At 46.1% G+C, this 27,275-nt stretch overlaps 1 protein-coding gene and 1 non-coding gene across 3 annotated transcripts in view; both read right to left on the bottom strand.

Annotated features, from left to right (window-relative positions):
- rngo (DNA damage inducible 1 homolog rngo) overlaps nucleotides 1-27,275 on the bottom strand; it is a 178,073-nt gene that overhangs the window by 40,542 nt on the left and 110,256 nt on the right. For both annotated transcript variants that reach the window (XM_065455441.1, XM_065455442.1), the window contains one exon: nucleotides 16,843-17,002. In XM_065455441.1, the coding sequence (XP_065311513.1) occupies nucleotides 16,843-17,002 (160 nt within the window). The remainder of the gene's footprint in view (nucleotides 1-16,842; nucleotides 17,003-27,275) is intronic.
- Nucleotides 25,056-25,130, bottom strand: TRNAS-AGA (transfer RNA serine (anticodon AGA)). The gene has a single exon. It is a non-coding gene; the product is annotated as a tRNA-Ser (tRNA).

The following is a 27,275-nucleotide window of genomic DNA, read 5'->3' as shown; positions in this document are numbered from 1 at the left end:
ATTATTACGATATCATTGAGCGATGCTCAAGAAACGAGCCGCCGCGAGAACGACGATAAAGTTGGTCGGTGCGCCTGGCGCAAGCGAGTGTTGGCCTGGCTGCCTGGCTCCAGTGTAAATAGCCTGTAAATAGCCTCTTCTGTCTGTCTTTTCCCACGCAACATTCTGGTGGAGGTCAGCGATCTCCATCCTCACCACGGAACTCAGAAGTGGTCGGCACACCAAGCTTGTCACCATGCCTCCCGGTGACGCGCCCACCTCTGCAACGGCGTCGGCTTGTCCCACTGCTCCAATCATCATGGTCGTTCCACATTGTGACCCAGGTGTGTTCTCTGTCCTGGAGGGCCAGGATGTTGACAACTAGGTCAAACTCTATGAACATGCCAGTGCTAATAACAGGTGGGACCCAACGATTATGCTCGCCAATGTCATCTTTTATCTCGGCGGCACCCCACGCGTGAGGCACCAAACGCATGACAACGAGATAACCAGTTGGGACGATTTCAAAGAGAAGCTACGAGAACTGTTCGGCGACCCCATTGGGCGCAAGGCTGCCGCGAGAAAGGCTCTTGCATCTCGTGTTCAGTCATCTACGGAGCCATACGTTTCCTACATCCTCGACGTCTTAGCTCTATGCCGCAAAGCTGACGGTGCTATGTCCGAAGCCGATAAAGTGTCACATATTCTAAAAGGCATCGCCGACGACGCTTTCAATTTGCTTGTTTTCTGCAATGTCTCGACTATCGATGCCATCATCAAAGAATGCCGTCGCCTTGAACAAGCCAAGAGCTGCCGTATCACGCACCACATCACGCGGCTATGCGTCACTGCTGCAACTGATGGCCGCCACCTCCTCGGACATACACCGCCGCTTATTCGTGCACCTTTGGACCTTCCGTTCCCTATACCACCCGCCATGAATCCACTGCCGCTGATGCTCCTGCTCCGAACCTTCGCTACAGCCGCTCGCCCTCACCTCGACGCCATCAGTCTCGTTCGTTCCAATCCCGTCGCTTCTCTTCTCCGCCTATCGCCTCCCGGATCCAGCCGGAAAACTAGGCACTGCAGCTTCTGGAGGTGAAGCTGCGTTGTCGACCCTGCCCTCAAATCCTCTGCTCACGTTACCCACAAACCGAAACCTTCTTGATGTTGACGGCTATCCTGTCACAGCACTCATCGATACAGGAGCACATCTTTCAATTATGAGTGCTGCCTTCCGACGACGACTGAACAAGCTCCTCACCCCAGCGTCGGCACGCGTCATCCGCGTTGCGGATGGCGGTACTGTGCCTATCATTGGCATGTGTACGGTACGCGTCAGCATCGCCGGCCGCCACACTCCTGTCCTCTTCACCTTAATTGCTCATTGCCCCCACGACCTTATTCTCGGCCTCGATTTTCTCTCCGCACATTCTGCTCTTACTGACTTCTCTTCCAGTACCCTTCACCTTGAGTTGCCGATGCTCGCAGAACGTTCTGACGCACCTTACTGCCGCTTACGTCCCACCGGCTTTCTTTGCCTGCAGCCAAAGTCAATAGCCTACATTGAACTGTTGTCTTTCCCACCAGTTCCTGATGTCGAGTACCTCGTCACTCCTCTGCCCGACATTCCAATAAGGTGCGACGTTACAGTGCCTCACAGTATACTTAAGATTACTGGGAACCGCACTCGCATGCCTGTCTAACTTTGGATTGGCAAAGCAAATTCTACCGCAAGGTATTTGCCTTGCCACTGTTGATTGTCTCGGTGACCAATATGTGGCAGCGTTATCGACCGATGGTTCTCGCGAGCTTAGCATGCCCCTCGTGCCAGCCTCGGGCGCCCATCCCAACATAAAGAAAACGGTTGCGACGTACCTGCCCTCTGTGCAGGCTGAAGACCTTTGCCAAGTATTATCGTCCTACCGAGATATTTTCGACTTCGACGATCGCTATTTAGGCCAGACGCTCGCGGTCAAGCACTGGATTCTTACTGGCGATGCTACACCTATTCATCGACGACCATACCGAGTTTCTGCGTCAGAACGCCGAGTAATTCAAAACGAAGTCAACAAAATGCTCGATAATATCATTGAGCCTTTTTCGAGTCCCTAGGCATCACCTGTGGTGTTGGTTAAGAAGAAGGACGGCAGGTGGCGCTTCTGTGTAGACTGTCGTCATCTGAACAACATTACTAAGAAGGACGTCTACCTGCTCCCACGTATAGACGACGCCCTTGACTGCCTCCACAGCTCCAGCTATTTCTCGTCTATTGATCTTCGTTCAGGATACTGGCAGATTGCTGTAGACGATATGGACAGAGAAAAAACCGCGTTCATCACGCCTGATGGCCTATGCCAATTTAAAGTAATGCCGTTTGGATTATGCAACACCCCTGCCACCTTCGAGCGTATGATGGGCTCCTTGCTCCAGGGTTTCAAATGGTTCACATGCGTCTGCTACCTTGACGACGTCATCGTCTTCTCACCAACGTTTGATACTCACCTTGAACGTCTCACAACTATACTTGATGTATTACAAAAGGCGAAGCTGCAACTTAACTCATCCAAATGTCATGTTGGCTACCAGCAAATTACTCTTCTGGGCCATCTCGTTGTAGCTTCCGGAGCACAGCCTGATCCCTAGAAAACTCGCGCTGTCAGAGAGTTTCCGGTTCCGAAGACAGCCGCAGACGTTCGAAGTTTTGTAGGGCTATGCTCGTACTTTCATCGTTTTGTTCAAGATTTTGCGGCAATTGCTAGACCCCTAACTAATCTTTTGAAGAAAGGCGTACAATTCTTATGGGGCACTGGAGAGGCCACCGCCTTCTCTCGTCTCGTCACTCTTCTAACTACTCGCGCTGTCAGAGAGTTTCCGGTTCCGAAGACAGCCGCAGACGTTCGAAGTTTTGTAGTGCTATGCTCATACTTTCGTCGTTTTGTTCAAGATTTTGCGGCAATTGCTAGACCTCTAACTAATCTTTTGAAGAAAGGCGTACAATTCTTATGGGGCACTGGAGAGGCCACCGCCTTCTCTCGTCTCGTCACTCTTCTAACCTCACCACCCATTCTCGCCCACTTCGACCCTGATGCCCCTACAAAATTGCGTACAGATGCCAGCGGTCATGGCGTAGGTGCCATCTTAGCCCAGCGTCAGCGTGGCCAGGATCGAGTTATTGCTTATGCAAGCCGCATCCTAGCACCATCGGAGCGCAACTATTCCATTACGGAACGAGAATGCCTTGCTGTTGTCTGGGCGGTTGCGAAGTTCCGTCCTTACGGTCACCCTTTTTCCGTAGTCACTGACCATCATGCTCTCTGCTGGCTCTCTTCGCTAAAAGATCCTACAGGCCGGCATGGTCAATGGGCTTTGAGGCTACAAGAATTTTCATATTCCGTGGTGTACAAGTCTGGCCGCCTGCACCAAGATGCTGACAGCTTGTCGCGTTACCCTGTTGACGACTCTGGCTCCTCTAATTTTGCCAGTGCTTCTTGCGTATTCTCAGTATCACAGCTGCTTCATTTGGCCGATGAGCAACGCTGTGACGCCTACATCAGAGCACTCATCGACCGTTTTGAGCACTCTCCGGTCGATGCTACTCTACGCCTCTTTGTCCTCCGCGACGGTATGCCTAATTTCTTGATGACTGCAGTTCAGATATTCTTGTTCTTACTGAAACATGGCTACACCCTGAAATGACAGATAATGAAATATTTCCGCATGATCAGACCGAAAAGAGAGGTGGTGGCATACTCTTTGGTATCAAAAGAACAGTTACCTCATAAGTTATTAATGTAGATTCCAGTATTGAGACAGTATGGGCTGAATGTCAAAACTACAGAAACAAGCTACTGATAAGATGTTGTTATTGTCCTCCCAATACAAACGAGTACGTTCTTGTCAAAATGCGCAATAGTATTTCTAAAGCCCTTGAGCTCTGTCAGGCTGATATCGCCTATGTTTTTGGCGACTTTAATTTTCCTTTGATCTACTGGAATAACCTATCATCTTCTTGTCATACATCAATGGAGTTCATTTCTTTAATGTTAGATTTCAATTTATTCCATATAATTACCCAGCCTACCGTGGCACTAACGTTTTAGAATTATTTTTCACTAATGCCCCTGAAACAATTGGTGAAGTTGTTTGCTTAGACGGTTTCAGCGATCACAAGCTACTACAACTTACTCTTAACATTCCCTTGAAATATACAGGCGTCTCAAACAAAACCATCCGTGATTACAACAGGGGAGACTATGGCAATATTAACAAAGAACTTGAGACATTTCTTTCTGGCACCTTTTTAGCTTCGTTTTCTGCTCGGTCAGTCAACGAAAACTGGCTTCTGTTTAAAGAAAAGCTGTGTGCTTTAGTGGAAACGTATATCCTCCAAATCAGAATAACAGGTGATAGACAGAACCCTTGGTTCACCAAGTACCTTCGACGGCTAAGAAACAAGAAGAAAAGGCTATACGCAACTGCAAAGCGTGCAAACTCACCCGTGGTATGGGATAAGTATAGCTCATTTTTGAAAGCTTACTGCTGATCTTTAAGAGAGGCTAAAGAAAAATACTACTCTCAAGATCTACCTTCACTACTTAAAAGCAACCCCCAAAAATTCTGGCAGGTGATTTCACCCAATAGTGGCTCGCATCACATTTCACGAAGTGATGGTAATCAAGCTCCAATTAGTGACAAGGAATGCCCAGTCGTCTTTAACGCATTTTTTCCATCCATATTCACAATAAAAGACCATTCTAATCTGCCGGAAGTCACTGATCTAGATTACCAGTACATGCAGTCCATCGATGTAACAGAGGATGGTATCACAGGTCTCATAAATAACCTTAAGTTGACTACTTCTTCGGGTGTCGATAATATTAACTCAAAAATTTTAAAAAATACAGTCACGCTATCTAGCAAATTTTTATGCAATATTTCCCACCAGTCGTTATCATCAGGCCAGCTTCCCTTAACTGGAAAATTGCAAAAGTGATACCAGTCCACAAAAGTGGTAGCAAGAATTCCACAGAAAACTATCGTCCAATATCATTGACAAGTATTTGCTGCAAAATGCTTGAATATATCATTGCATCTTACATATATCATCATCTGGAATCAAATAATTTTTTCTTTAACTAACATGGGTTTAGGAAAGGTTTGTCATGTGAGACGCAGTTACTAGAATTTACTACAGACTTGCATTTTAACATGGACCATAATCTTCAAACAGATTGCTTGTTTCTCGACTTCTCCAAAGCCTTTGACCGTGTGGCTCACTGCCGTTTAATTTCCAAGTTATCCGTTCTCAAATTAGACTGCTTAACGCTCTCCTGGATTCGTAACTTTTTAACAAATCGTCAGCAATTTACAGTTGTTAATAATTTTACGTCACCCCTTGCATATGTCAGTTCCGGTGTACCGCAGGGTAGGGTACTAGGATCCTTGCTTTTTCTTATTTACATCAATGATCTGCCCAATAACATCTCATCCTGCATGCGTGTTTTCGCCGATGATTGTATATTATATTGACCAATTCCCAGCGTTGATGACCATCACATTCTTCAAGAGGACTTCATCTCATTACCAAATGGTGTGAAGACTGGCAAATGAAACTTAACTCATCTAAATGCCAACTAATGACATTCACATGAAAAACATCAATTCATAGGTTTTCCTATTATATAAACTCAAATATAGTATCTCAGGCATCAGCATATAAATATCTAGGCGTAAATCTTACACCGAGCCTTTCCTGGGCCTTTGACATTGCAACCATATGCGCAAACGCTTCCAAATCTCTTGGGTATATTCGTTGCAACTTGCGTAATTGCCCATCTAACATTCAAAAATTAGCATTCATATCATTTGTACGCCCTCAGCTTGAGTTCGCGTCCCCTATATGGTCTCCCTACCATGAATACTTAATCCACATGTTAGAAGCCATCCAAAACCAAGCTAGTCGATTTATTTCCTGAAATTACAGCTACCAATCAAGTATTACTCAAATAGAACTCGACCTTTCCCTTCAATCACTGAGTAGCCGACGTGACATAGCACTCCTGTCCTTGCTCCATAGATATCTTCACCAAATCAAGCCATCAAACTTGCCACTGGAACGCGGGTCTTGCACATCACGACGACTTTATAATGATTTAAGCCTCACTCGCATTTATGCCAACAATAACGCATTTAACTTCTCGGCTTTACCAGGAGCAATTCAGTTATGGAATTCGCTTCCTAATAGCACTGTCGCTCAAATGAGCAATGATAAATTCAGACAGCTACTGAACCTACAGTCTTCATCATAACAAATATAAAATATATTCATCTGTACATATGTCATGCCATATGATACGTGTCACATACGGGTTATGACTTTTTTTCTTGTTATTGTTTCAATTTTGTTTGCTTTATGTGCTCACGCTATGTACGTTATTTTGCGCAAGTGTTACATCACTTTTTATGTTAGGGTGAATTGTACTTTTCATTCCTTTCCCGATAACTCTTTGTATTGATTAAGCATTTACACTGTTTTGCAAGCATGTCATCATTACAAACATTTCTAGCTCTCACATTTTTTAGCGCTCATATATCTGTTTTCTCTTGTCATTTGTTCAATGACGCCCCCTTACTCAATGCTCCCCTTGGGGCCTGTAAGGTACTTCAACATAATAAATAATTAAATAAACTCTCGTTATAATAGAACCTGATAATCTGACAAAAAATTCCCGTTTTATCCAAAGTCCGTAATATCCAAGACGCCTCACTTCCAAAACTTTCATCGCAATGTCTAACAATTTTATTGCAAAAAGTGAGTACGAACGCTTAAAGTAAGCAAAAGTGGTCGCAATTTTGCCCGAAAGGCGAAGTATCAATTGCGATAGCAAATTAAGATAAGCGCAGCAGCAGCGAGCGAATTGACGTTCGTGCTGTCTCGCTTCAATGCAAACTAAACGTCAAAAGCACAGCACATACAAAGCTACTGGCACTGGGCGCACTTTGTCCACATTGCAGATCGCTTTCAAGATACAGTGCCCGCGCGGGCACGCACCTTGTCCACATCACAGATTGCTTTCAAGATATGGTGCCCGTGTGGGCACGCCATTACCAGCAACTACCGGAGCAGAACTCCCTTTCCCTCGCCTCCCCCTCCCCCATGCCTCGCACGCAAAAGTCCGCCCCGCTTTTCTCGCTCCTTCGCGTGCATTGAACCGCGATCGTCGGCTGACCCTCACAAGTCAGTTGTCTGCCCGTATCGACATGGCAAAAGTCCATTTTAAATGCCTGATTTTGCCAAAAAATGCCGCCAATTTTCTCCACTGTAGTCGATAGTCCGTTGTGGTGCGGTCTGTTAAAAGCGAATTTTGGTTGCATTTATAAAATAGGCCGACCAAACTAAGGTTGAAAAATGGTCCATTATATCCGAAAGTCTGCTGCACGTGGGTCCGTTGTAACGGGCGTAGACTGTAATCCATTTTTTAAGAGAAATGTTACAACTTTGCTTATGCAACTACTTTTCAGAAATAGATTTTTCGTAACCTATCAGAGACGTACTAATGGCTCTCTGAGACTGCTTGAAGCAGGTTGTCAAAAGTTTTGCTTTCTAGAGGCTCCCTTTGGCATGGTTTATATTTTCACTGCCTCCCGCAGAGAAATTTCTTCTACATCTTGCAGACATTGTTCTCTGTTCCCCTTTATCGTCCACCTTACTTGGAATGCACCTCACTTACCTGAACAGTAAATGGAAAGAAAAAGAAAAGTGTGAGCGGCATGCTTTTGTCACTTAGATGTCTCAGGTTTGTATTGTTTTGGCCATACATGCACACTATTGTATTTCAGTTCCTGGGACATGCAATCAGATGGCAAGAAATTTTTCTTACAAACTTTATCAATTCGCAGCCAAAGCAGTTCTTCAGCACATGAGAACTGATACAGCAGCTATACTTCACAACTACACGCACACTGCCGCATTTCACAGTATGTGCTCAAACATCTTTAAATCGATGCAGTGGTAACACATTCAAACAGTGCCATGCTGGCTTGCAGCAAGCTAGTTGCCACACGTGCCCTCCCTGCTTGCTGAACAAGTTGGTGCATCTAGTGGCATGCACCCGATTGCCCAACAGTGAGGTTTGTGGTATAACCTCTTTCTTTATAAAGAAAAGCTACCCTGCAACAACAAGCTAGCATGCGTGACCTACAACCACGGAGGTGCCTATAACAAGGAGGCCGTGATGGAGTCCTTTACGGCAGCCACCGCACTGCCTACTATTATGAGTGGGCATTGAGTCAGAAAACTTCGAGCCACTCCTGCATTCCCATAACACTCCACTTTAGCTTGGTGAAGCTGTCAGTATGCCCCACCAGAAAGACAAGCTGCAATGCCCCACATTTGACGAAGAATATGTGGTTGGCAAGCGGCGGTCGATGGATGTTGCTTGACTGCAGAGCACGACGATGGGACCAAGAAACTAGTGGAAAACTGCATGCTACGTGGTTATGTTACAGCTGCTGCTAGCCACCAAAGCCAACCGTCACATGAACCATCTAATTGCTGGGCCATTCAATGAGCCAAGATGCATCAACAGCGACAAAATAGATAAGGCAGAATGTTTTAGCTCCTTCTTCAGTTCTGTTTCTTCTGCACATGCAACTAATACTGATTCAATGTTTCACTACAGGCTTATTAAAGGGGAACCAATGAATGACATAGTCTTCGATAGAAGGGGCATTCAACTACAATTTGAGCGTTGAAGTACCACTAGTGCCAGCAGTCCCGACGACTTGCCGAACTATCTGCTTTCCGCTTGTGCAGGCCCGTTGTCTAAATACCTTTATGTGCTCTTTGCCAAATCCTTGACATGCGGAATGTTGCCTACCAACTGGAAAATTGCCAATGTTGTTCCTATTCCGAAGTCAGGACCTAGAAAATCTGTTTAATTATCGACCGGTGTCCTTGACTAGCGTACCTTGCAAAATCTTTGAGCATGTACTTTTTAGCAACATCATGACTCACTTAAATTTGTTTTCCTTATTGATCCCTCAGCAACACGCATTTCGAAGTGGTTTTTCTTGTATTACTCAGGTTGCAGAATTAATGCATGACCTAGCATCCATTCTTGACAAAGGGGGGTATGTAAATTGCATCTTTTTAGATTTCAGGAATGCTTTTGACCGAGTGCCCCATTCTTTGCTGCTTGAAAAATTGTCCTGGTACAACATAAATAAAACGGTTGTTGAATAGATAAAAGAATACTTAAATTGTAGGACACAACGCGTAGTCGTGGGCGGTAGGCTGTTGCATGGTGCTGATGTGTCATCGGGGGTGCCTCAGGGTTCAGTTTTGGGTCCGCTGTTGTTTTTGTTATACATGAATGACATTACCGTTGGCATATCATCTTTCATCCGATTGTTTGCGGACAACTGCGTTTTGTATCGCGTGATGGAAGGTCCCGATGATTATAATGAACTACAGAAGGATTTATACAAGGTTGCAGAGTGGTGTGATAAATGGGGCATGAGTATAAATCTTGATAAAACTGTGCAGATGTGCTTTACAAGACAAAAGTCACCAAATGTATACACATATAGCATTAACGGGACAAATCTTGCATCCGTGTGTGAATATAAATATCTTGGGGTGTACATGACCCCTCAACTATGCTGGCACCGTCATGTTAACTATATAATTGCTAAGGCATGTAGCGTTCTTGCTATGCTACATAGAAATGCGAAGTGCTTTCCTTTAGAAACAAGGAACCTGCTTTACAAGACTAACATTAGACCAATACTGGAATATGCCTGTACTATCTGGGACCCATGGACTGCGACAGACATAAAGAAACTAGAAAGAGTACAAAGCTTAGCAGCTCGTTTCGTGGTTCAAAATTACACTCTGTATTTTAGTGCATCCCAAACAAAGGAAACATTAGGCTGGAACACACTTCAAATTCGTAGACAAACATTCAGATTAAAGTTTTTGCACAATATATATCATTATAAAACCGGCCTCAATCGTGATAGCTACATAAGGCCACCGGAGTACACTTCTGCCAGGCGCGATCACCCACTTAAGATTAAAAAGTATAGATGTAGAACGGAGCTTTTCAAGATGTCATTTTTTCCTAAGACTGTCAGTGAGTGGAACAGGTTGCCCAGCGATGTTGTATCGCTATCTTCAAGTGATGCCTTTGCTTCAGCATTGTGACTTGCAATTTTTCTCTGTACTTTGTGCTTGCATCACCAGAACCACTTTGTTTCAGTTCGTGCATGTAAGGTTATGCTCTGCTTCTTTTTTTTGTTGTTGTTGCGTCGGCGATTTGCCCTGAACTGTAACTTTTTTTTCATGTATTCTGTATTGATTGCTTTTATTTGTCAATGATATATGTACTTCTTCCCCCCCCCCCCCACTGTAATGCCAAACTGGCGCTGTGGGTACCGTGTTAAATAAATCAATAAAAATCCCTCCTGTCAATGACCTCTTCCTTTGCGTCTCTGGGGCAGCAAACTGTGTGCCTGTGAGAACTTCCCACACTGCACTCAGGGAACAAATGCGCCTGTGTGATTGGGTGCAACAATGAAATTATTCATCAATTAATAGTGGATCATCAGTGTACCTTGATGGCATGACCCGAGCCGTTGTTCAATTAAACACATGCAAGCGAAATGCATGCATGTCGCATGCAAGAGGAATGGCGAGGAAAGCATATGTGGGGAGGAAAGCATATGTAGCCACCGTGGCAAGGAAAGCATATGTCGCCTACTGTGGCGAGGAAAGCATATGTCGCCACTGTGGCGAGGAAAGCATATGTCGCCACTGTGGCGAGGAAAGCATATGTCACCTACTGTGGCGAGGAAAGCATATGTCGCCGCTGTGGCAAAGAAAGCACATGTCGTCACTGTGGCGAAGAAAGCATATGTCGCCTACTGTGGCGAGGAAAGCATTTGTCGCCACTGTGGCGAGGAAAGCATATGTCGCCTACTGTGGCGAGGAAAGCATATGTCGCCGCTGTGGCAAAGAAAGCACATGTCGTCACTGTGGCGAAGAAAGCATATGTCGCCTACTGTGGCGAGGAAAGCATTTGTCGCCACTGTGGCGAGGAAAGCATATGTCACCTACTGTGGCGAGGAAAGCATATGTCGCCGCTGTGGCAAAGAAAGCACATGTCGTCACTGTGGCGAAGAAAGCATGTCGCCTACTGTGGCGAGGAAAGCATTTGTCGCCACTGTGGCGAGGAAAGCATATGTCGCCTACTGTGGCGAGGAAAGCATATGTCGCCGCTGTGGCAAAGAAAGCATATGTCGTCACTGTGGCGAAGAAAGCATATGTCGTCACTGTGGCGAAGAAAGCATATGTCGCCACTGTGGCGAGGAAAGCATATGTCACCTACTGTGGCGAGGAAAGCATATGTCGCCGCTGTGGCAAAGAAAGCATATGTCGTCACTGTGGCAAAGAAAGCATATGTCGCCTACTGTGGCGAGGAAAGCATATGTCGCCTACTGTGGCGAGGAAAGCATTTGTCGCCACTGTGGCGAGGAAAGCATATGTCGCCACTGTGGCGAGGAAAGCATATGTCGCCAGTGTGGCGAGGAAAGCATTTGTCGCCACTGTGGCGAGGAAAGCATATGTCGCCTACTGTGGCGAGGAAAGCATATGTCGCCGCTGTGGCAAAGAAAGCATATGTCGTCACTGTGGCGAAGAAAGCATATGTCGTCACTGTGGCGAAGAAAGCATATGTCGCCACTGTGGCGAGGAAAGCATATGTCACCTACTGTGGCGAGGAAAGCATATGTCGCCGCTGTGGCAAAGAAAGCATATGTCGTCACTGTGGCAAAGAAAGCACATGTCGTCACTGTGGCGAAGAAAGCATATGTCGCCTACTGTGGCGAGGAAAGCATTTGTCGCCACTGTGGCGAGGAAAGCATATGTCACCTACTGTGGCGAGGAAAGCATATGTCGCCACTGTGGCAAAGAAAGCACATGTCGTCACTGTGGCGAAGAAAGCATATGTCGCCTACTGTGGCGAGGAAAGCATATGTCGCCACTGTGGCGAGGAAAGCATATGTCACCTACTGTGGCGAGGAAAGCATATGTCGCCGCTGTGGCAAAGAAAGCACATGTCGTCACTGTGGCGAAGAAAGCATATGTCGCCTACTGTGGCGAGGAAAGCATTTGTCGCCACTGTGGCGAGGAAAGCATATGTCGCCTACTGTGGCGAGGAAAGCATATGTCGCCGCTGTGGCAAAGAAAGCATATGTCGTCACTGTGGCGAAGAAAGCATATGTCGTCACTGTGGCGAAGAAAGCATATGTCGCCACTGTGGCGAGGAAAGCATATGTCACCTACTGTGGCGAGGAAAGCATATGTCGCCGCTGTGGCAAAGAAAGCATATGTCGTCACTGTGGCGAAGAAAGCATATGTCGCCTACTGTGGCGAGGAAAGCATATGTCGCCTACTGTGGCGAGGAAAGCATTTGTCGCCACTGTGGCGAGGAAAGCATATGTCGCCACTGTGGCGAGGAAAGCATATGTCGCCACTGTGGCAAGGAAAGCATTTGTCGCCACTGTGGCGAGGAAAGCATATGTCGCCTACTGTGGCGAGGAAAGCATATGTCGCCGCTGTGGCAAAGAAAGCATATGTCGTCACTGTGGCGAAGAAAGCATATGTCGTCACTGTGGCGAAGAAAGCATATGTCGCCACTGTGGCGAGGAAAGCATATGTCACCTACTGTGGCGAGGAAAGCATATGTCGCCGCTGTGGCAAAGAAAGCATATGTCGTCACTGTGGCAAAGAAAGCAAATGTCGTCACTGTGGCGAAGAAAGCATATGTCGCCTACTGTGGCGAGGAAAGCATTTGTCGCCACTGTGGCGAGGAAAGCATATGTCGCCTACTGTGGCGAGGAAAGCATATGTCGCCGCTGTGGCAAAGAAAGCATATGTCGTCACTGTGGCGAAGAAAGCATATGTCGTCACTGTGGCGAAGGAAGCATATGTCGCCACTGTGGCGAGGAAAGCATATGTCACCTACTGTGGCGAGGAAAGCATATGTCGCCGCTGTGGCAAAGAAAGCATATGTCGTCACTGTGGCGAAGAAAGCATATGTCGCCTACTGTGGCGAGGAAAGCATATGTCGCCTACTGTGGCGAGGAAAGCATTTGTCGCCACTGTGGCGAGGAAAGCATATGTCGCCACTGTGGCGAGGAAAGCATATGTCGCCACTGTGGCGAGGAAAGCATTTGTCGCCACTGTGGCGAGGAAAGCATTTGTCGCCACTGTGGCGAGGAAAGCATATGTCGCCTACTGTGGCAAGGAAAGCATATGTCGCCGCTGTGGCAAAGAAAGCATATGTCGTCACTGTGGCGAGGAAAGCATATGTCGCCACTGTGGCGAGGAAAGCATATGTCACCTACTGTGGCGAGGAAAGCATATGTCGCCGCTGTGGCAAAGAAAGCATATGTCGTCACTGTGGCGAAGAAAGCATATGTCGCCTACTGTGGCAAGGAAAGCATATGTCGCCTACTGTGGCGAGGAAAGCATTTGTCGCCACTGTGGCGAGGAAAGCATATGTCACCCTTGTGGCGAGGAAAGCATATGTCGCCACTGTGGCGAGGAAAGCATATGTCGCCACTGTGGCGAGGAAAGCATATGTCGCCACTGTGGCCATACGTCGCCTCGAAGAAGACAAGTCCACTTGTCGAAACGTTGGCTCCTGCATTCACCTTGTTCACGTTTTGCTCATCGTCTTGAATTTCCATCTCCCGCATTCCCCGTCTTTTCTATGCAAGAGGAATGCCATACAGAATTAAATCAACCAGTATTTCAAGACATTAGGACAGCGATGAGCAGCATCCTGACTGACGTTGAAAAGCCCAGCTGAATATGCTGCCGGTAACTTTGGCAACATTCGCTGTCAGCATTCCTTTATCTCTCTTGTTTTTAATCAAGGACTCTCAAAAGCCATCTAAATGATGCATTGGCAGAGTTGTGGAGGCCTGCTACTATGTCCTTGACCTTCTCCATCCGAGAAATACCTATTAACTGGCATTTTCTTCAAGTACTCACTTTTTGGAATGCCAAATATTTTTGGACATTACCGTGGTCGCTACAAAGTCTACGAAATTCGATAACTGATTTATAGAGCCACAAATCCTATAACATTACCCTCCTTTCAAGCCACAGCACTCCCCTTTAGGGGGTCATGGGTTTTAGAGACCTAGAAATTACGAAAATAATCAATATCTTGAAAATGGCATTTTCGGAATTTCCAACTATTATTCCAACACTTTGCCAAATTGTGCACATTCTAAATCAATATTTTAGCCGTAAGATAAATTTTTGACACCAGTGTCGCCTAAATACGAGCCAGTTTCCATAAAAAAGCACTTTTCCTATGGTATGTCACGAGTCTCGGTAGTGAAGAAATTCTGCCTCAGAAAGAAGACCCAATGCATGCTGTAAGTGGTTGACAAAGGCACGTGAGCCTCAGCTACCCATGCCATTGGCTAGACTGGCATCGTCTGCATCACTCCACAGCCGCTGCGCACACACCGTGCGTGCCAACTAAGTTTCCCACATTGACAGCGATGCCGACCTTGACTCCGAAGTTCGCTACGAAGTACAAATTTGAAAAAAAAAAAAGGAAGAGGAAGCCGGTGTACAACTTCTAGAAACGACGTTCAGCCGCACCACTTCCCGATGACATCGATAAAAGTCACAGTCAAGCGACGCCGGAGATCCTGATAGCGTGTCAAGCTTAGTCCCCCGAAGCACTCCTGACAACGGCTGCATTTCATCGACGTTTCAGCACAACTCTACTATTCTGCAGCTGGAATTTTTGCGGTGTATTGACAGTGAAGCTCAAAGGAAACTTCAAGCATTAGCTTCAACTCCTGCTACTGACCAAAAATTGGAACTAGATCGCGTTGACGACACTGCTGCCGGGACAAACGAGCTGGCTACGTCTGCGCAGCATGCGTCTGCTGAAAACTTGCAGTGAGTGCTCAGAAGGCATTACTGTAGTGACACTAGCCTGACAGACTACATTCCTGGAGGCAACTAATGCAACAGCACTAATATATACTCAAATATTTTGTGGTGTTCTGTTATAAAAATACGCACATTTAGTTTTTTCAAGTTTTCTCAGAATCTCATTTCTGGTGTTTTTTAAGCTTGCTGAAGCGCTGTCTTGGTCTTCAAGGCACATAGAACCATAATTTTAATAGTGGCATGTAGCTATGTGTGTGTGCTACACAATGCTAGGAGCAGATTTTCTAATTTTGCTTTTGTAAATTTTAAAATTGGGCTAATTTGACCACATGATTGCCATGTATGGAGATTGAACTTCAAATTAGTAATACCTGCAATATAAAAAAAGTTGTCCTACAGTTGTGTTGCTTACACCTTGTGGTATCCAGCCATTTGTCTTTATAAATATTCTAGCTGACACTCTTCTTGCAGTTGTTCCGATAAACAGTAGTCGATTCCCTGAAATATAACTTTGTACTTTCACAACTACTGCTGGGAGATATTGCAATTTCAAGTAGGTATCAGCACTGTACATACCTTCAAGAGTATGTATGCCAAATTTCATTAGCATAAAACAATTAGAAATGTACATGGTTATTTTCATGTGACTGTCAAAAAAAAAAGTTAAGTGTTGTAATTTTTTTTATTGTTGGAGTAATTGTAGATGCTGCTTGAATACATTTCGGCACTTATAGGTCTATAAAGAGCTAAATATGCTACAGCACAAAGCTTTTTCTAAAATTTATTACACAATAAAGTGCCCACAAAATCCCTCTATTTTGCCATTGTGTAGGACATAATTCAAGGATTACAGTGGCTACACACAAACTAATGACATATTTGAAATCTGCTGGTAATGCTCTATAAGTTCGTGGATTTTTAAATCTCTAGTACAAATATTTAAAAAATGTTTTTTCGAGGAGCATCTCCTCTTAAATGATGCCTGTCATGTACATGCCAGATGAAACATAATGAGCATCCTGGGCACATTAATGCCAAGGGTCACTCAGATCAAGTCAAGCATGGACTTGAACATAAGTTGCATTCTTGAAAAGGGCGGTTAGAGACTTTTCAAAATGTTAAATTTCATGCTGAATGCTGCTATAAACACAGACTTTTAAGTTTAAATTGCATAAAAATTTATGAATGTTTTTTTCTATTAAGAACTGCTGAAATAATAGGAACTGTAGTTCTTGTGACCAACCAGTCACTTGAGCTTTTAAAGCTACAAGTCCTTGACAAGTTATAATATGGTGATCAAATCTAGCACACGGCTCTATGCTACTGCTCTTGTAGTGAAGAAGAATGGCTACACCTCGTAACACTCTAAACATGCTTCCCAAGTTTTATCGAAATTGAGCAAGTGGTTTGAAAAGTCACTTTCAAGGGCCGTGTTGCCCGTTTTAACATCACGTCAGCAGCCCTTCAAGCAAGAACACTAAAGCATTCCACCATGTACAGTCGACCACAAAAGTTAATGGACCACAGGATTTAAAAAAGGCTGAATATCTCTGCAGCCTCATAACGCCAGCCTGGTGTTTGCGTATTTCCCCTTTACTAGTGTATGTGAACAACAATGCAATGTATTGTTTTACTGGATACTGTTATAGGCTGCTCGGAAATTAAACGTTTTCGGAGATTCTGTGGTTCGTAAACTTTTGTGGTTGATTGTTGACCAGAGGCCACCGACATTGGCCAGAGGAGGCAAAAGATGTCAGCATGGGTGCAAGTGTGTGCAGTGTGCAGGAAAGGAGAGAGGCAAGCAGGGTGAGGACTTTATATGCAGCAAAGGGGGTTTTAGAGGAAGGACTGGGAGGATCGATGGCGGGCATTACCGGCCCTCGAGGACGCCTCACTGCCCAGGGTGGAGCCGCTCTGCGAGGCCCCCAGCATCTGCAGCCGTGCACACTCTGGAAGCTCCCCTTCTCCGAGAAAGGGCGTCTCGGTCCCCGTGGTGCCCATCACCAGGACGTTCCGCTTCAGGTCAATCAGGCACTGCATCAGCATTGTGGACACATTGCACACGTTTGCAAAACATATTACACTTCATATTACATCTCAGCAAGGCCCCCACTTTTGTTGATATCTTTACAGGGTGCATGCCTTACGTGAGGTAGGCTTACAGTTATACTCACTAAAAAAATTTAATTGAGGGGTTTTGCATGCCAAAACCACGATACGATTATGACACATGCCCTATTGGGAGGGACTCTGGATTAATTTTGACCACATGGGGTTCTTTAAAGTGCACTTCACTTACATCAGAATGTGGCTGCTACAGCCAGGATCGTACCCTCGAGCGCAGCAGCAAAATGCCATAGCCACTGGAACATCACAGCGTGTTTGGTCACCCACTGAAGCATGCAACTGCCGTTTGACTGGCAGCCTGATAAGTGCACTTTGATTCACTTACCCTCATTGGTTCCTCTGACCTGGTTTTTTGACATTGCCCTATGGGCACCCTCCCAAAGCATGCTGTCCCCTGTTCTATCCACACTGTTCCCGTCACCTTGAAGCTCTTGGTGATGGTCTTAGAAGAAACCACATGCTACACATTCAATATCCCTGCCAACCCTTTTACTAGTGATGCCTTCTTTGTGCACCTATCTTTTGTTTTTTTCATGGTTCAAAGTGAACTTGAAATAAATAGAAATTGGTGTCAAAATAATTTCAAATCAAATGGTTCAAATAGCAACGAGCATACGCAGAGAGCTTTCATTTTTTCGGTGGCGGCTTGGGCCCGGCCACCTTTCCGAACCCCAGTTGTTGTGGTGTGAACCTCTCCTCATGTCCTTTGTGTTTTTTTTACTGCTTGTTTCCTTCAAATATGGTACGTACCAATTATCCCGGATTTCAACCCTTCCGAACCCCCCTCCCCCCCACGCACCTACCGTATTTACCCGATTCTAAGCACCCCCTTTTTTTTCACAATCACGATGCCCAAAGTGAGGGGGGCTGCTTAGATTAGAAAAATCTAGAATGACCCCCCCCCCTCCCTCCTTTCGCCGTGACATCACGACGAGATAAGTGCGAGAAATAACATTTTATTTTGCAAATATTCAAAACAAAAGTCGGTGGCAACAGTGAACCCACTGCTTGTGTCGGATGCTCAGTCACTAACACTGACACTCGAGTTTGTCGCACCGCTTTAACCGCCGCTTTCGGTATCCACATCAGGTCCTCTTCCGTTCCGTCGAAGTGGTTTGTGATCGAGCACTTCTTAAATTATTTGAGCACAACGTCCACTTGGACCCGCTACCACGCGTCCGAAATCCACTTTGCGATGGTTGATGAGGACGCTTCCTGCAGCTTACCCGTCGGCGTCTTCTTCCGTTCAGGGTTTCGCACTCACTCTTCGTACTCCTGTCGGAGATTCACTTTGAAGGGTTTGTTGACTGAAACGCAGGGGCACGCGGGCGTCACAAGCCCGCACGCCTCTGCAGTCCCGCTGTATGGCATAGTCGCACCGCGGACGCCGTGCCACCTTGGGACTCCGACAGCTCCCGCTTGATGACGGAGTGAGCAAGCGCGCTTGGCGGCCTTGGCTACGCGCTCTTCCTAACAAATGGGGGGGTGCTTAGATTCGCATGCAAACTTTTTTCCGAATTTTTCGCAAAAATAGAGGGGGGTGCTTAGAATCGGGGGGTGGTTAGAATCGCGAAAATACGGTACATCTTTGATATATATATATATATATATATATATATATATATATATATCTTATTACTACGATATCATTGAGCGATGCTCAAGGGACAAGCCGCTGCGAGGACGACGATGAAGTGGGTCTGTGCCCTTGGCGCGAGCGAGTGTCGGCCTGGCGATCTGTCTCCAGTGTAAATAGCCTGTATACAGTCTCTTTAATCTGTGTCTTTCCACACGTAACATTCTGGTGGAGGTCAGCGATCTCCGTCCTCACCACGGAACTCCGGAGCGGTCGGTACATCGAGCTTGTCACCATGCCTCCCGGTGACAAGACCGCCTCTGCAATGGCTTCGGCTTGTCCGACTGCTCCAATCATCACGGTTGCCCAACATTGCGACCCTGGTGTGTTCTCTGGCCTGGAGGGAGAGGATGTTTGACAAATGGATCAAGCTCTACGAACACGCCAGTGCTAATAGCAGGTGGGACCCAACGATCATGCTCGCCAATGTCATCTTTTATCTCGGCGGCACCCCACGCGTGTGGCACCAAACGCATGACGACGAGATAAACAGTTGGGACAGTTTCAAAGAAAAGCTCAGGGAACTGTTCAGCGACCCGATTGGGCACAAGGCTGCCGCGAGAAAGGCTCTTGCGTCTTGTGTTCAGACATCTACAGAGCCATACGTTTCATACATCCTCGATGTCTTGGCGCTCTGCCGCAAAGCTGACGATACTATGTCTGAAGCAGATAAAGTGTCACATGTGCTAAAAGGCATCGCCGACTATGCTTTCAATTTACTTGTTTTCGGCCAGGTCTCGACTATCGACGCCATCATCAAAGAATGTCATTGCCTTGAACAAGCTAAGAGCCGTCGTATCACACATCACATCACACGGCTACCCAAGACTGCTGCTACGTCGACATGTGAGGGTCGACCGCGTCAGACCACCCCCTGTGACGACGTAACTCGTATTGTTCGCCGCGAGCTCGAGGCTGCCTGTTTGCCAGCTTTCTCCACGACGCCTCCCGATCCACCAGCAACCACAATTGTACTGATTCAGGCCGTCGTCAGACAGGAATTTGAGAACATGGGTCTCAACTCCGTGTGTTCATCGTCTACACCCACCGTTCCCCAGTTCTCTAGCAGCGCTTCTCATCCCCAGCAGTCCTTTTCTGCCACATCTCGCCGCAACCCAGTCGAATGGCGTTCCCCTGATGACAGGCCGATCTGCTTTCACAGCTGTCGCATCGGCCATGTCGCTCGTCACTGCCGCAACCAATGGCCACCACCTCCTCGGACATACACCGCCGCTCATTCCCGCCCCTTTGGACCTTCTGTTCCCTATGCCACCCGCCATGAACCCATTGCAGCTGATGCTCCTGCCCCGAACCTTCGCTACAGCCGCTTGCCCTCACCTCGACACCATCAGTCTCGTTCGCCCCAACCCCATCGCTTCTCTCCGTCGCCTATCGCCTCCCAGATCCAGCTGGAAAACTAGGCACTGCAGCTTCTGGAGGAGAAACTGGGTTGTCGACCCTGCCCTCAAATCCTCTGCTCACGTTACACACGAACCAAAACCTTCTTGACGTTGGCGGCTATCCTGTCACGGCACTCATCGATACAGGTGCACATCTTTCTATTATGAGTGCTGCCTTCCGACGACGACTGAACAAGCTCCTCACCCCAGCGTCGGCACACGTCGCCCGCGTTGCGGATGGCGGTACTGTGCCTATCATCGGCATGTGTTAGCATCGCCGGCCGCCACACTCCTGTCCTTTTCACCGTGATTGCTCATTGCCCCCATGACCTCATTCTCGGCTTCGATTTTCTCTCCGCGCATTCTGCTCTTACTGACTGCTCTTCCAGTACCCTTCACCTTGAGTTGCCGATGCTCGCAGAACGTTCTGACGCACCCCACTGCCGCTTACGTCCCACCGGCTTTCTTCGCCTGCAGCCAAAGTCAATAGCCTACATTGAACTGTTGTCTTTCCCATCAGTTCCTGATGTCGAGTACCTCGTCACTCCTCTGCCCGACATTCCACTACAGTATGACGTTACCGTGCCTCACAGTATACTTACTATTAATGCGAACCGCACTTTCATGCCTATCTTTAACTTTGGATTGGCAAAGCAAATTCTACCACAAGTATTTGCCTAGCCACCATTGATTGTCTCGGCGACCATCACGTGGCAACTTTATCGACCGATGCTTCTTGCGAGCTTATCGTGCCAGCCTCGGCCACCGACCCCAAGATACAGAAAATGGTTGCGGTGGACCTGTCCTCTGCGCAGGCTGAAGACCTTTACCAAGTATTATCGTCCTACAGAGATACTTTCGACTTCGACGGCCGCCCTTTAGGCCAGATGCTCGCGGTCAAGCATCGGATTCTTACTGGCAATGCTACTCCTATTCACTGATGACCGCATCGAGTTTCTGCGTTGGAACGCCGAGTAATTCAAAGTGAAGTCAACAAAATCCTGGACAAAAACATCATTGAGCCGTCTTCGAGTCCCTGGGCGTCACCTGTAATGTTGGTTAAGTAGAAGGATGGCTCGTGGCGCTTCTGTGTAGACTACTGCCATCTCAGAAACGTTACTAAGAAGGATGTCTACCCGCTCCCATGTGTATAGACGACGCCCTTGACTGCCTCCACGGTTCCAGCTATTTCTCTTCCATTGATCTTCGTTCTGGATACTGGCAGATTGCTGTAGACGATGTGGACAGAGAAAAAACTGCATTCATCACACCTGATGGCCTATACCAATTTAAAGTAATGCCGTTTGGATTATGCAACGCCCCAGCCACCTTTGAGCGTATGATGGACTCCTTGCTTCGTGGTTTCAAATAGTCCACATGTCTCTGCTACCTCAACGACGTCATCATCTTCTCGCCCACGTTTGATACTCACCTTGAGCGTCTAACAGCTATATTTGATGTATTTCGAAAGGCGAAGGTGCAACATAACTCATCGAAATGTTGTTTCAGCCGCCGCCAAATTACTGTTCTGGGCCACCTCGTTGACGCCTCCGGAGTACAGCCTGATCCCGACAAAACTCGCGCTGTCCGAGACTTTCTGGTCCCGAAGACAGCCGCAAACGTTCAAAGTTTTGTCGGCCTATGCTCGTACTTTCGTCGTTTTGTTCAAGATTTTGCGGCAATTTCTAGACCCCTCACTAATCTTTTGAAGAAAGGCATACCATTCTCTTGGGGTACTGCAGAAGCCGCCGCCTTCTCTCGTGTCATCACTCTTCTCTCACCTATATATAAACAAACAAAATTTCTTGCTTTTGAAGAAACTTTGTGTTACCTCGAAGAATTGAGCAGTGAAGTGACGGCGTTACATGAGTATATACAACACCTCATAGTAGAAGACAGTTCTATTTCAAAGCCCCAGTCCTCTCAGTGGTATAATCTTCCTTCCTTTGTCACATAATTGGCTTTTTCTAATACTGCTTCACATTGCCGGCGAAATTGCAACTTCTCTCTCTTTCTCTTCTTTTTTTTTTCTGTGAGTCCGAGTTAAGCGCTACTGCGCGTAACTGTTATTGATTCCGATTTCAAGTGAATCCGACTGGGCCTAATTTCAGCTACTGAGTGAATTATACAGTGTTCCCCAACTATCACACACCAAGACATTAAAAAAGAGTATTTGCATTATTCTAGAAAACCTAGTACCGACTGTCACCAGTACAGTAGAGTAGCCGCCAGTAATTCTTTCGTTACTGTGAATTAATTTGGCAATTGCATTTAACTATCTAACTGGAGAAGTGCTGTCCCAATTTTCAAAGTGTCAACGAGGCATTTGTAGGCACCCAAAATGACATCTAACTGCTGTGTTTTGAGCGAGACACTAATTGCGTACAAATTTTTTCCAACTGGTAAAGAAACCCCACGAAATATGAAAAATATCACGCGACTCACCCGCATCATAAAGCAGCGCCCTCAAATAAGCTGATTGAAAGCAACTGCACTGCCGGTCGCAAACCGTTAGAAGAGACAGCGCATCACCTTGAATATGGTAGAAAAGAAACATTAACAGCAGGTTTTGTGTTTCGGGGCTATTCCTTCCTCTGATTTCTACGGCATACCTATCATCCATCTCTCAAGGCCGACTGATCACATTGATAACAAGAGCCTCTTGCAAATGTACCCGAAGCGCTGCTCTGGCCAAGCATGAAACATGAGAAGCAATGAAATAGGGATGAAATGTTTCAAAATCCCGGCTCCGCTTGCACCGCATCGACTGAGTGTGCGCGGCTATATTTTGCGCCAGAAACTTGCTTCGGACCAAAGCCAAATTAAAGTGGCCGTTTAATTTTCATGAAAGTGTATACATGCTGCAAAAATATGTTTGTGGGAAAAAATAAAGCGAAACAAACAGACCAAAAAGCGACCCACGTGTAGTGAAAAGGCAAAACCGATTCATTCAAGAAAGAAAATATACCACTTCTAAATGAGCCGAATTGGCAATTGCGATGCCAGCACACACAAAAAAATAAAATAAAAAGAACATCAGATTGCAGTGTGCCCTTATTATCTATGAATTAATAAGTCCCATTGAACACCAGCTGCTGCTTAGAGGGCGCGTTCGAATACGTCTCCTTCTGCAACTACGCAATACTGAGTCTGCTTTTTTATCACATCTTCAGTGGCTTTTCTTGATGACCGACGCTTGAATTCTACAGCAGACACCCGTTATCCTTGCCTTGAACTAATCTGACGTCTGTCTCGTTCACATAAGCACGATCTTTCACATAACCCCAACAAAAGAAATGGAGTGGAGAAAGGTCAGGTGACCTAGCCGGCCAATTTACAGGCCCATGCCTTCCAATCTATCGCATATGAAAAGTCACATCCAACTAGTTTCGTGCTCGGCTGCTGCTGTGCGCTGGTGCTCCATCTTGCTGATACCACAGCAGTGGAAGACGTGACAGCGGGACTTCACTGAGAAACTCAGCCACCACTCTTTCACGTAGCGCTCTCCAGTCCGTGTGTAATCTAAGAAAATGGGACCGATTATAGCACCAGCATAAATTACGAACCACACATTGAGCGACCGCTGGTACTGGTACTGATTGTGCTTTACCCAGTGTGGATTAGAGTCCCTCCAATGGTGTATGTTATGCAAATTTACCTAGTCATTACTGCGAAAATTGGCTTCATCTGTGCACATGATAATGCCGAAAAAGTCTGGTGACACATCGGCTTATGTGAGACTCAATTCGAGAGACCTACACCAATCTTCCAAGCGTTGGTGCTGGTTAAGGTGGTACGGGTGAAAAGCCGTCGTTTAGAATCCTCAAAACTGATGACTTGGAAATTGGTACCTGGGCGGCGAGGTCCCGCAGGCTAGCAAGAGGGTTTGAGGCGATAAATGCTAGAACATCCGGAGGACTCAAAAGATGGAGTTCTCCGTCGCTGTTTCTTGGAGCTGCCAGTTTGTCTCAAGTTTTCATAATTTCTGACGATAGTCTATGTGTTTGGTCTACCGCCACACCTCCATGACTGATATGTATATTTGTGGCATTACTCTTGTTGCCATTTGCAGCTCCTGAGGCAAGAATCAAGTCGCCCTTCTGCTCATTAGAAAAAGACATGGTGACTGGGACGAAACAAAACACAGCTTTAAATCTTTGCACTGACATTGTCAATTCGCTTTTGTGGTGATAGGTTTTGCGGTAGAAAAAAAAAAAAAAAACATCAGTGCACTTTATGTATCAGTGTCAGTATCTATGCTAAGACAACAGCAATAACAGCTTTTTTCCAACTAACGCCAAACCCAACATGTTATTTCGGTCAGGTCAAGGCAGATAAGCCACTAGCTCGATCACGATGTGTTTTATTTATTTCCTTTATTTCGTTCTGGATAACTCAGAGGGAGCCTGTTCGAGTGCACTGCTTTATGATGCGGGTGGGAGTGCAGTCACGTGGCATTTTTCATTTTTCGTGGGGTTTACTTTTCAGTCGGAAAAAATTAGTATGCAATTAGTACGTTGCTCAAAATACCGCACTTAGATGTCTCTTGGCTGTGCCTTGAAATGCCTCATTGACACTCTGATAATTAGGATAGTATGTCTCGAGTTAGATAATTAGTTAGAATTACTTAATTAAATCTCAGTTTACGAAAATATTACTGGCAGCTACTCCACTATGCTGTAAACAATATGCACTAGTTTTTCTTCGAGTAACGCTTTTTTTTTAATGAGTCGTTAGCATTGCTTACTGGAAAGAGAAGCAATACTGGGACAGGTGTTTAACGTAGTAGTTCTGTGGAAACCCGTAAGGTGGAGAGAAGTAATTAATGAAGGGAAAATCAGACATCCACCCGTTCGTAGCAATTGCTACAAAGGAAACCCATACGGCTTCCTCGAAAGAAAAGCCTCAGAGTTGAAGAAAAATTCGTCCTGGTCCGGGACTCGAACCCGGGACCACCGCCTTTCTGGGGCAGCCGCTCTACCATCTGAGCTAACCAGGCGGCTAGCAGATGGCAGGGCGAAGTCGAATTTGTCGACAACACACAAAGCAAAGGCAAGTGTTTAACGTAGTAGTTCTGCGGAAACCCGCAAAGTGGAGAGAAGTAATTAATGAAGGGAAAATCAGACATCCACCCGTTCGTAGCAATTTCGCCGACTTCGCCCTGCCATCTGCTAGCCGCCTGGTTAGCTCAGATGGTAGAGCGGCTGCCCCGGAAAGGCGGTGGTCCCGGATTCAAGTCCCGGACAAGGACGAATTTTTCTTCAACTCTGAGGATTTTCTTTCGAGGAACCCGTATGGGTTTCCTCTGTAGCAATTGCTACGAACGGGTGGATGTCTGATTTTCCCTTCATTAAATACTGAGACAGACAACGTTCATGTGGATTTCACATGTTATTGATAAAAGACTCTGCCGAGGAGGTAACTAACTCTATACTCTATAGGTTTTTTTCATGGTTAAAAAAGCATGCAAAGCAATTTGAAGTGTGGTGAACATACAGTAACATATTCTCTAGGCATAGGCTATACATACCTTTAGAAATAATTTTTAATATGCTACCTCCATCTCTTTCAAAAATAGAATAAATTTTGTCCTGTGTGTAGATTTAAATATATTGTGTATATGCATGGCATTTACAGCGGAAATTTAAAACAATGTTAAAGAGAGATAATACAGAAGCGGCAGCCACCGCTAGTGCTTCTAATGCCTGTGTCCTCCTATTGTTAGAATTCGCAGAATTAAAGCGAAAGTATGAATTAAAGCCATGCCTGTCCGCGCCAACAACGATGCAGTAAGCTATTAGCCCAAGTAAAATTTTAAGTGAAAAAGTCGAGGAAATCGAAAAGAAATCTCAAATGATGTGGATGACAAAGGTCGTGCAATGGCACTTTATGTCTGTGTGTGCTTCTGCATGTGTGTGTGTATGGAGGGGAGGGGAAGAGGGCTTCAACATCGCCCGAGGGGGCTGAGGCCCCCTCCCCCCCCCCTCGAAAATGTCCAGAGGGGGCTCGGGCCCCGGAACCCTCCCATAGTCGGTGCCTATGGCAATGAGGTTTGCCTAAAACCTTGACAAAACAGCCAGAAGTTCGCAAACGTGAAAAAAATTTGGTAGAACCTGTCTATAATGACTGTCTAAGTTATGTGAGAGCATTCACATGCATGCATGCACACACATACACACATTCAACCTCCATTAGGGTGGGGAGTTGGGCTGGGTGTTTCGCGACTACAGGTACAACGCGAAGTAGAAAAATAAAAAAATTACATTCTGGGATTTTATGTGCCAACACCACAATATGATTATGAGGGATGCCATAGTTAGGGACTCCGGATTAATTTCACCACCTGGGTTTCTTTAACGTGCCCCTAATGCACGATACACGGGCGATTTTGCATTTCACCCCCGTTGAAATGTGGCTGCAGGGGCTGGGATTTTAACCGTGCCCTCGGGCTTAGTATCGCAATGCCGTAGCCACTACGCCACCACGGCCGGCAGTGCGAAGTAGACAAGACAGACAGAAGTAGATGCACACAGTGCTGAAATTTGTTGAAAGCCAGTTCTGTGTGCATTCACTTCTGTTCATCTTCTTCGTGCTGTACCTGTAGAGTTGCTGATCGATAATTCAGGCTCCATGGGAACGGCCAATGATTCAGGAGCCTGAAATACTGGATTTGCCAGAAAATAAGTGACTTTATTCCAAGAGTGCCCAAAAAAAGGGGTGCTGCAGTCTCAGATTGTCACTTACGGGAATAGTGCCTTCAATTTTGCGTGACTAGCGCAAGACGCATCAGCATCTACAAGTGACGACATTCTTGGCACAGTGCCAAGCACACTATCTTATCACAGTGTGGAAACAAGTGCTGCCCATTAACACTTCCGAGGCTACTCATGTGAAATATTATGAAAGTGAAAGTATCTTCGAAAGTTCTTATCCAAGAATATAGCCCAAGAATGTCAATACATTGCCACATGCCTTTGGTGTTGACAATCTGTGGCCACTATTTTTTAGCAATGCCTTTTATGCTATTCTTTTCTATGCTTTCCATGCTTCGTCAGAGGTCAGAGTGATGCTCTACCCACGATATCAATGGAATCAGTTGGCTATGAACGGTTTAATTCCTCACAGGGTTACTCTTTCCACTTTG

The sequence above is a fragment of the Dermacentor albipictus genome, chromosome 2 (genome assembly GCF_038994185.2).
Source record: "Dermacentor albipictus isolate Rhodes 1998 colony chromosome 2, USDA_Dalb.pri_finalv2, whole genome shotgun sequence".
NCBI classification, from domain to species: Eukaryota; Metazoa; Arthropoda; class Arachnida; order Ixodida; family Ixodidae; genus Dermacentor; species Dermacentor albipictus.
The sequence above is the reverse complement of the archived record's forward strand: the minus strand, read 5'-3'. Positions and strand labels throughout refer to the sequence as shown.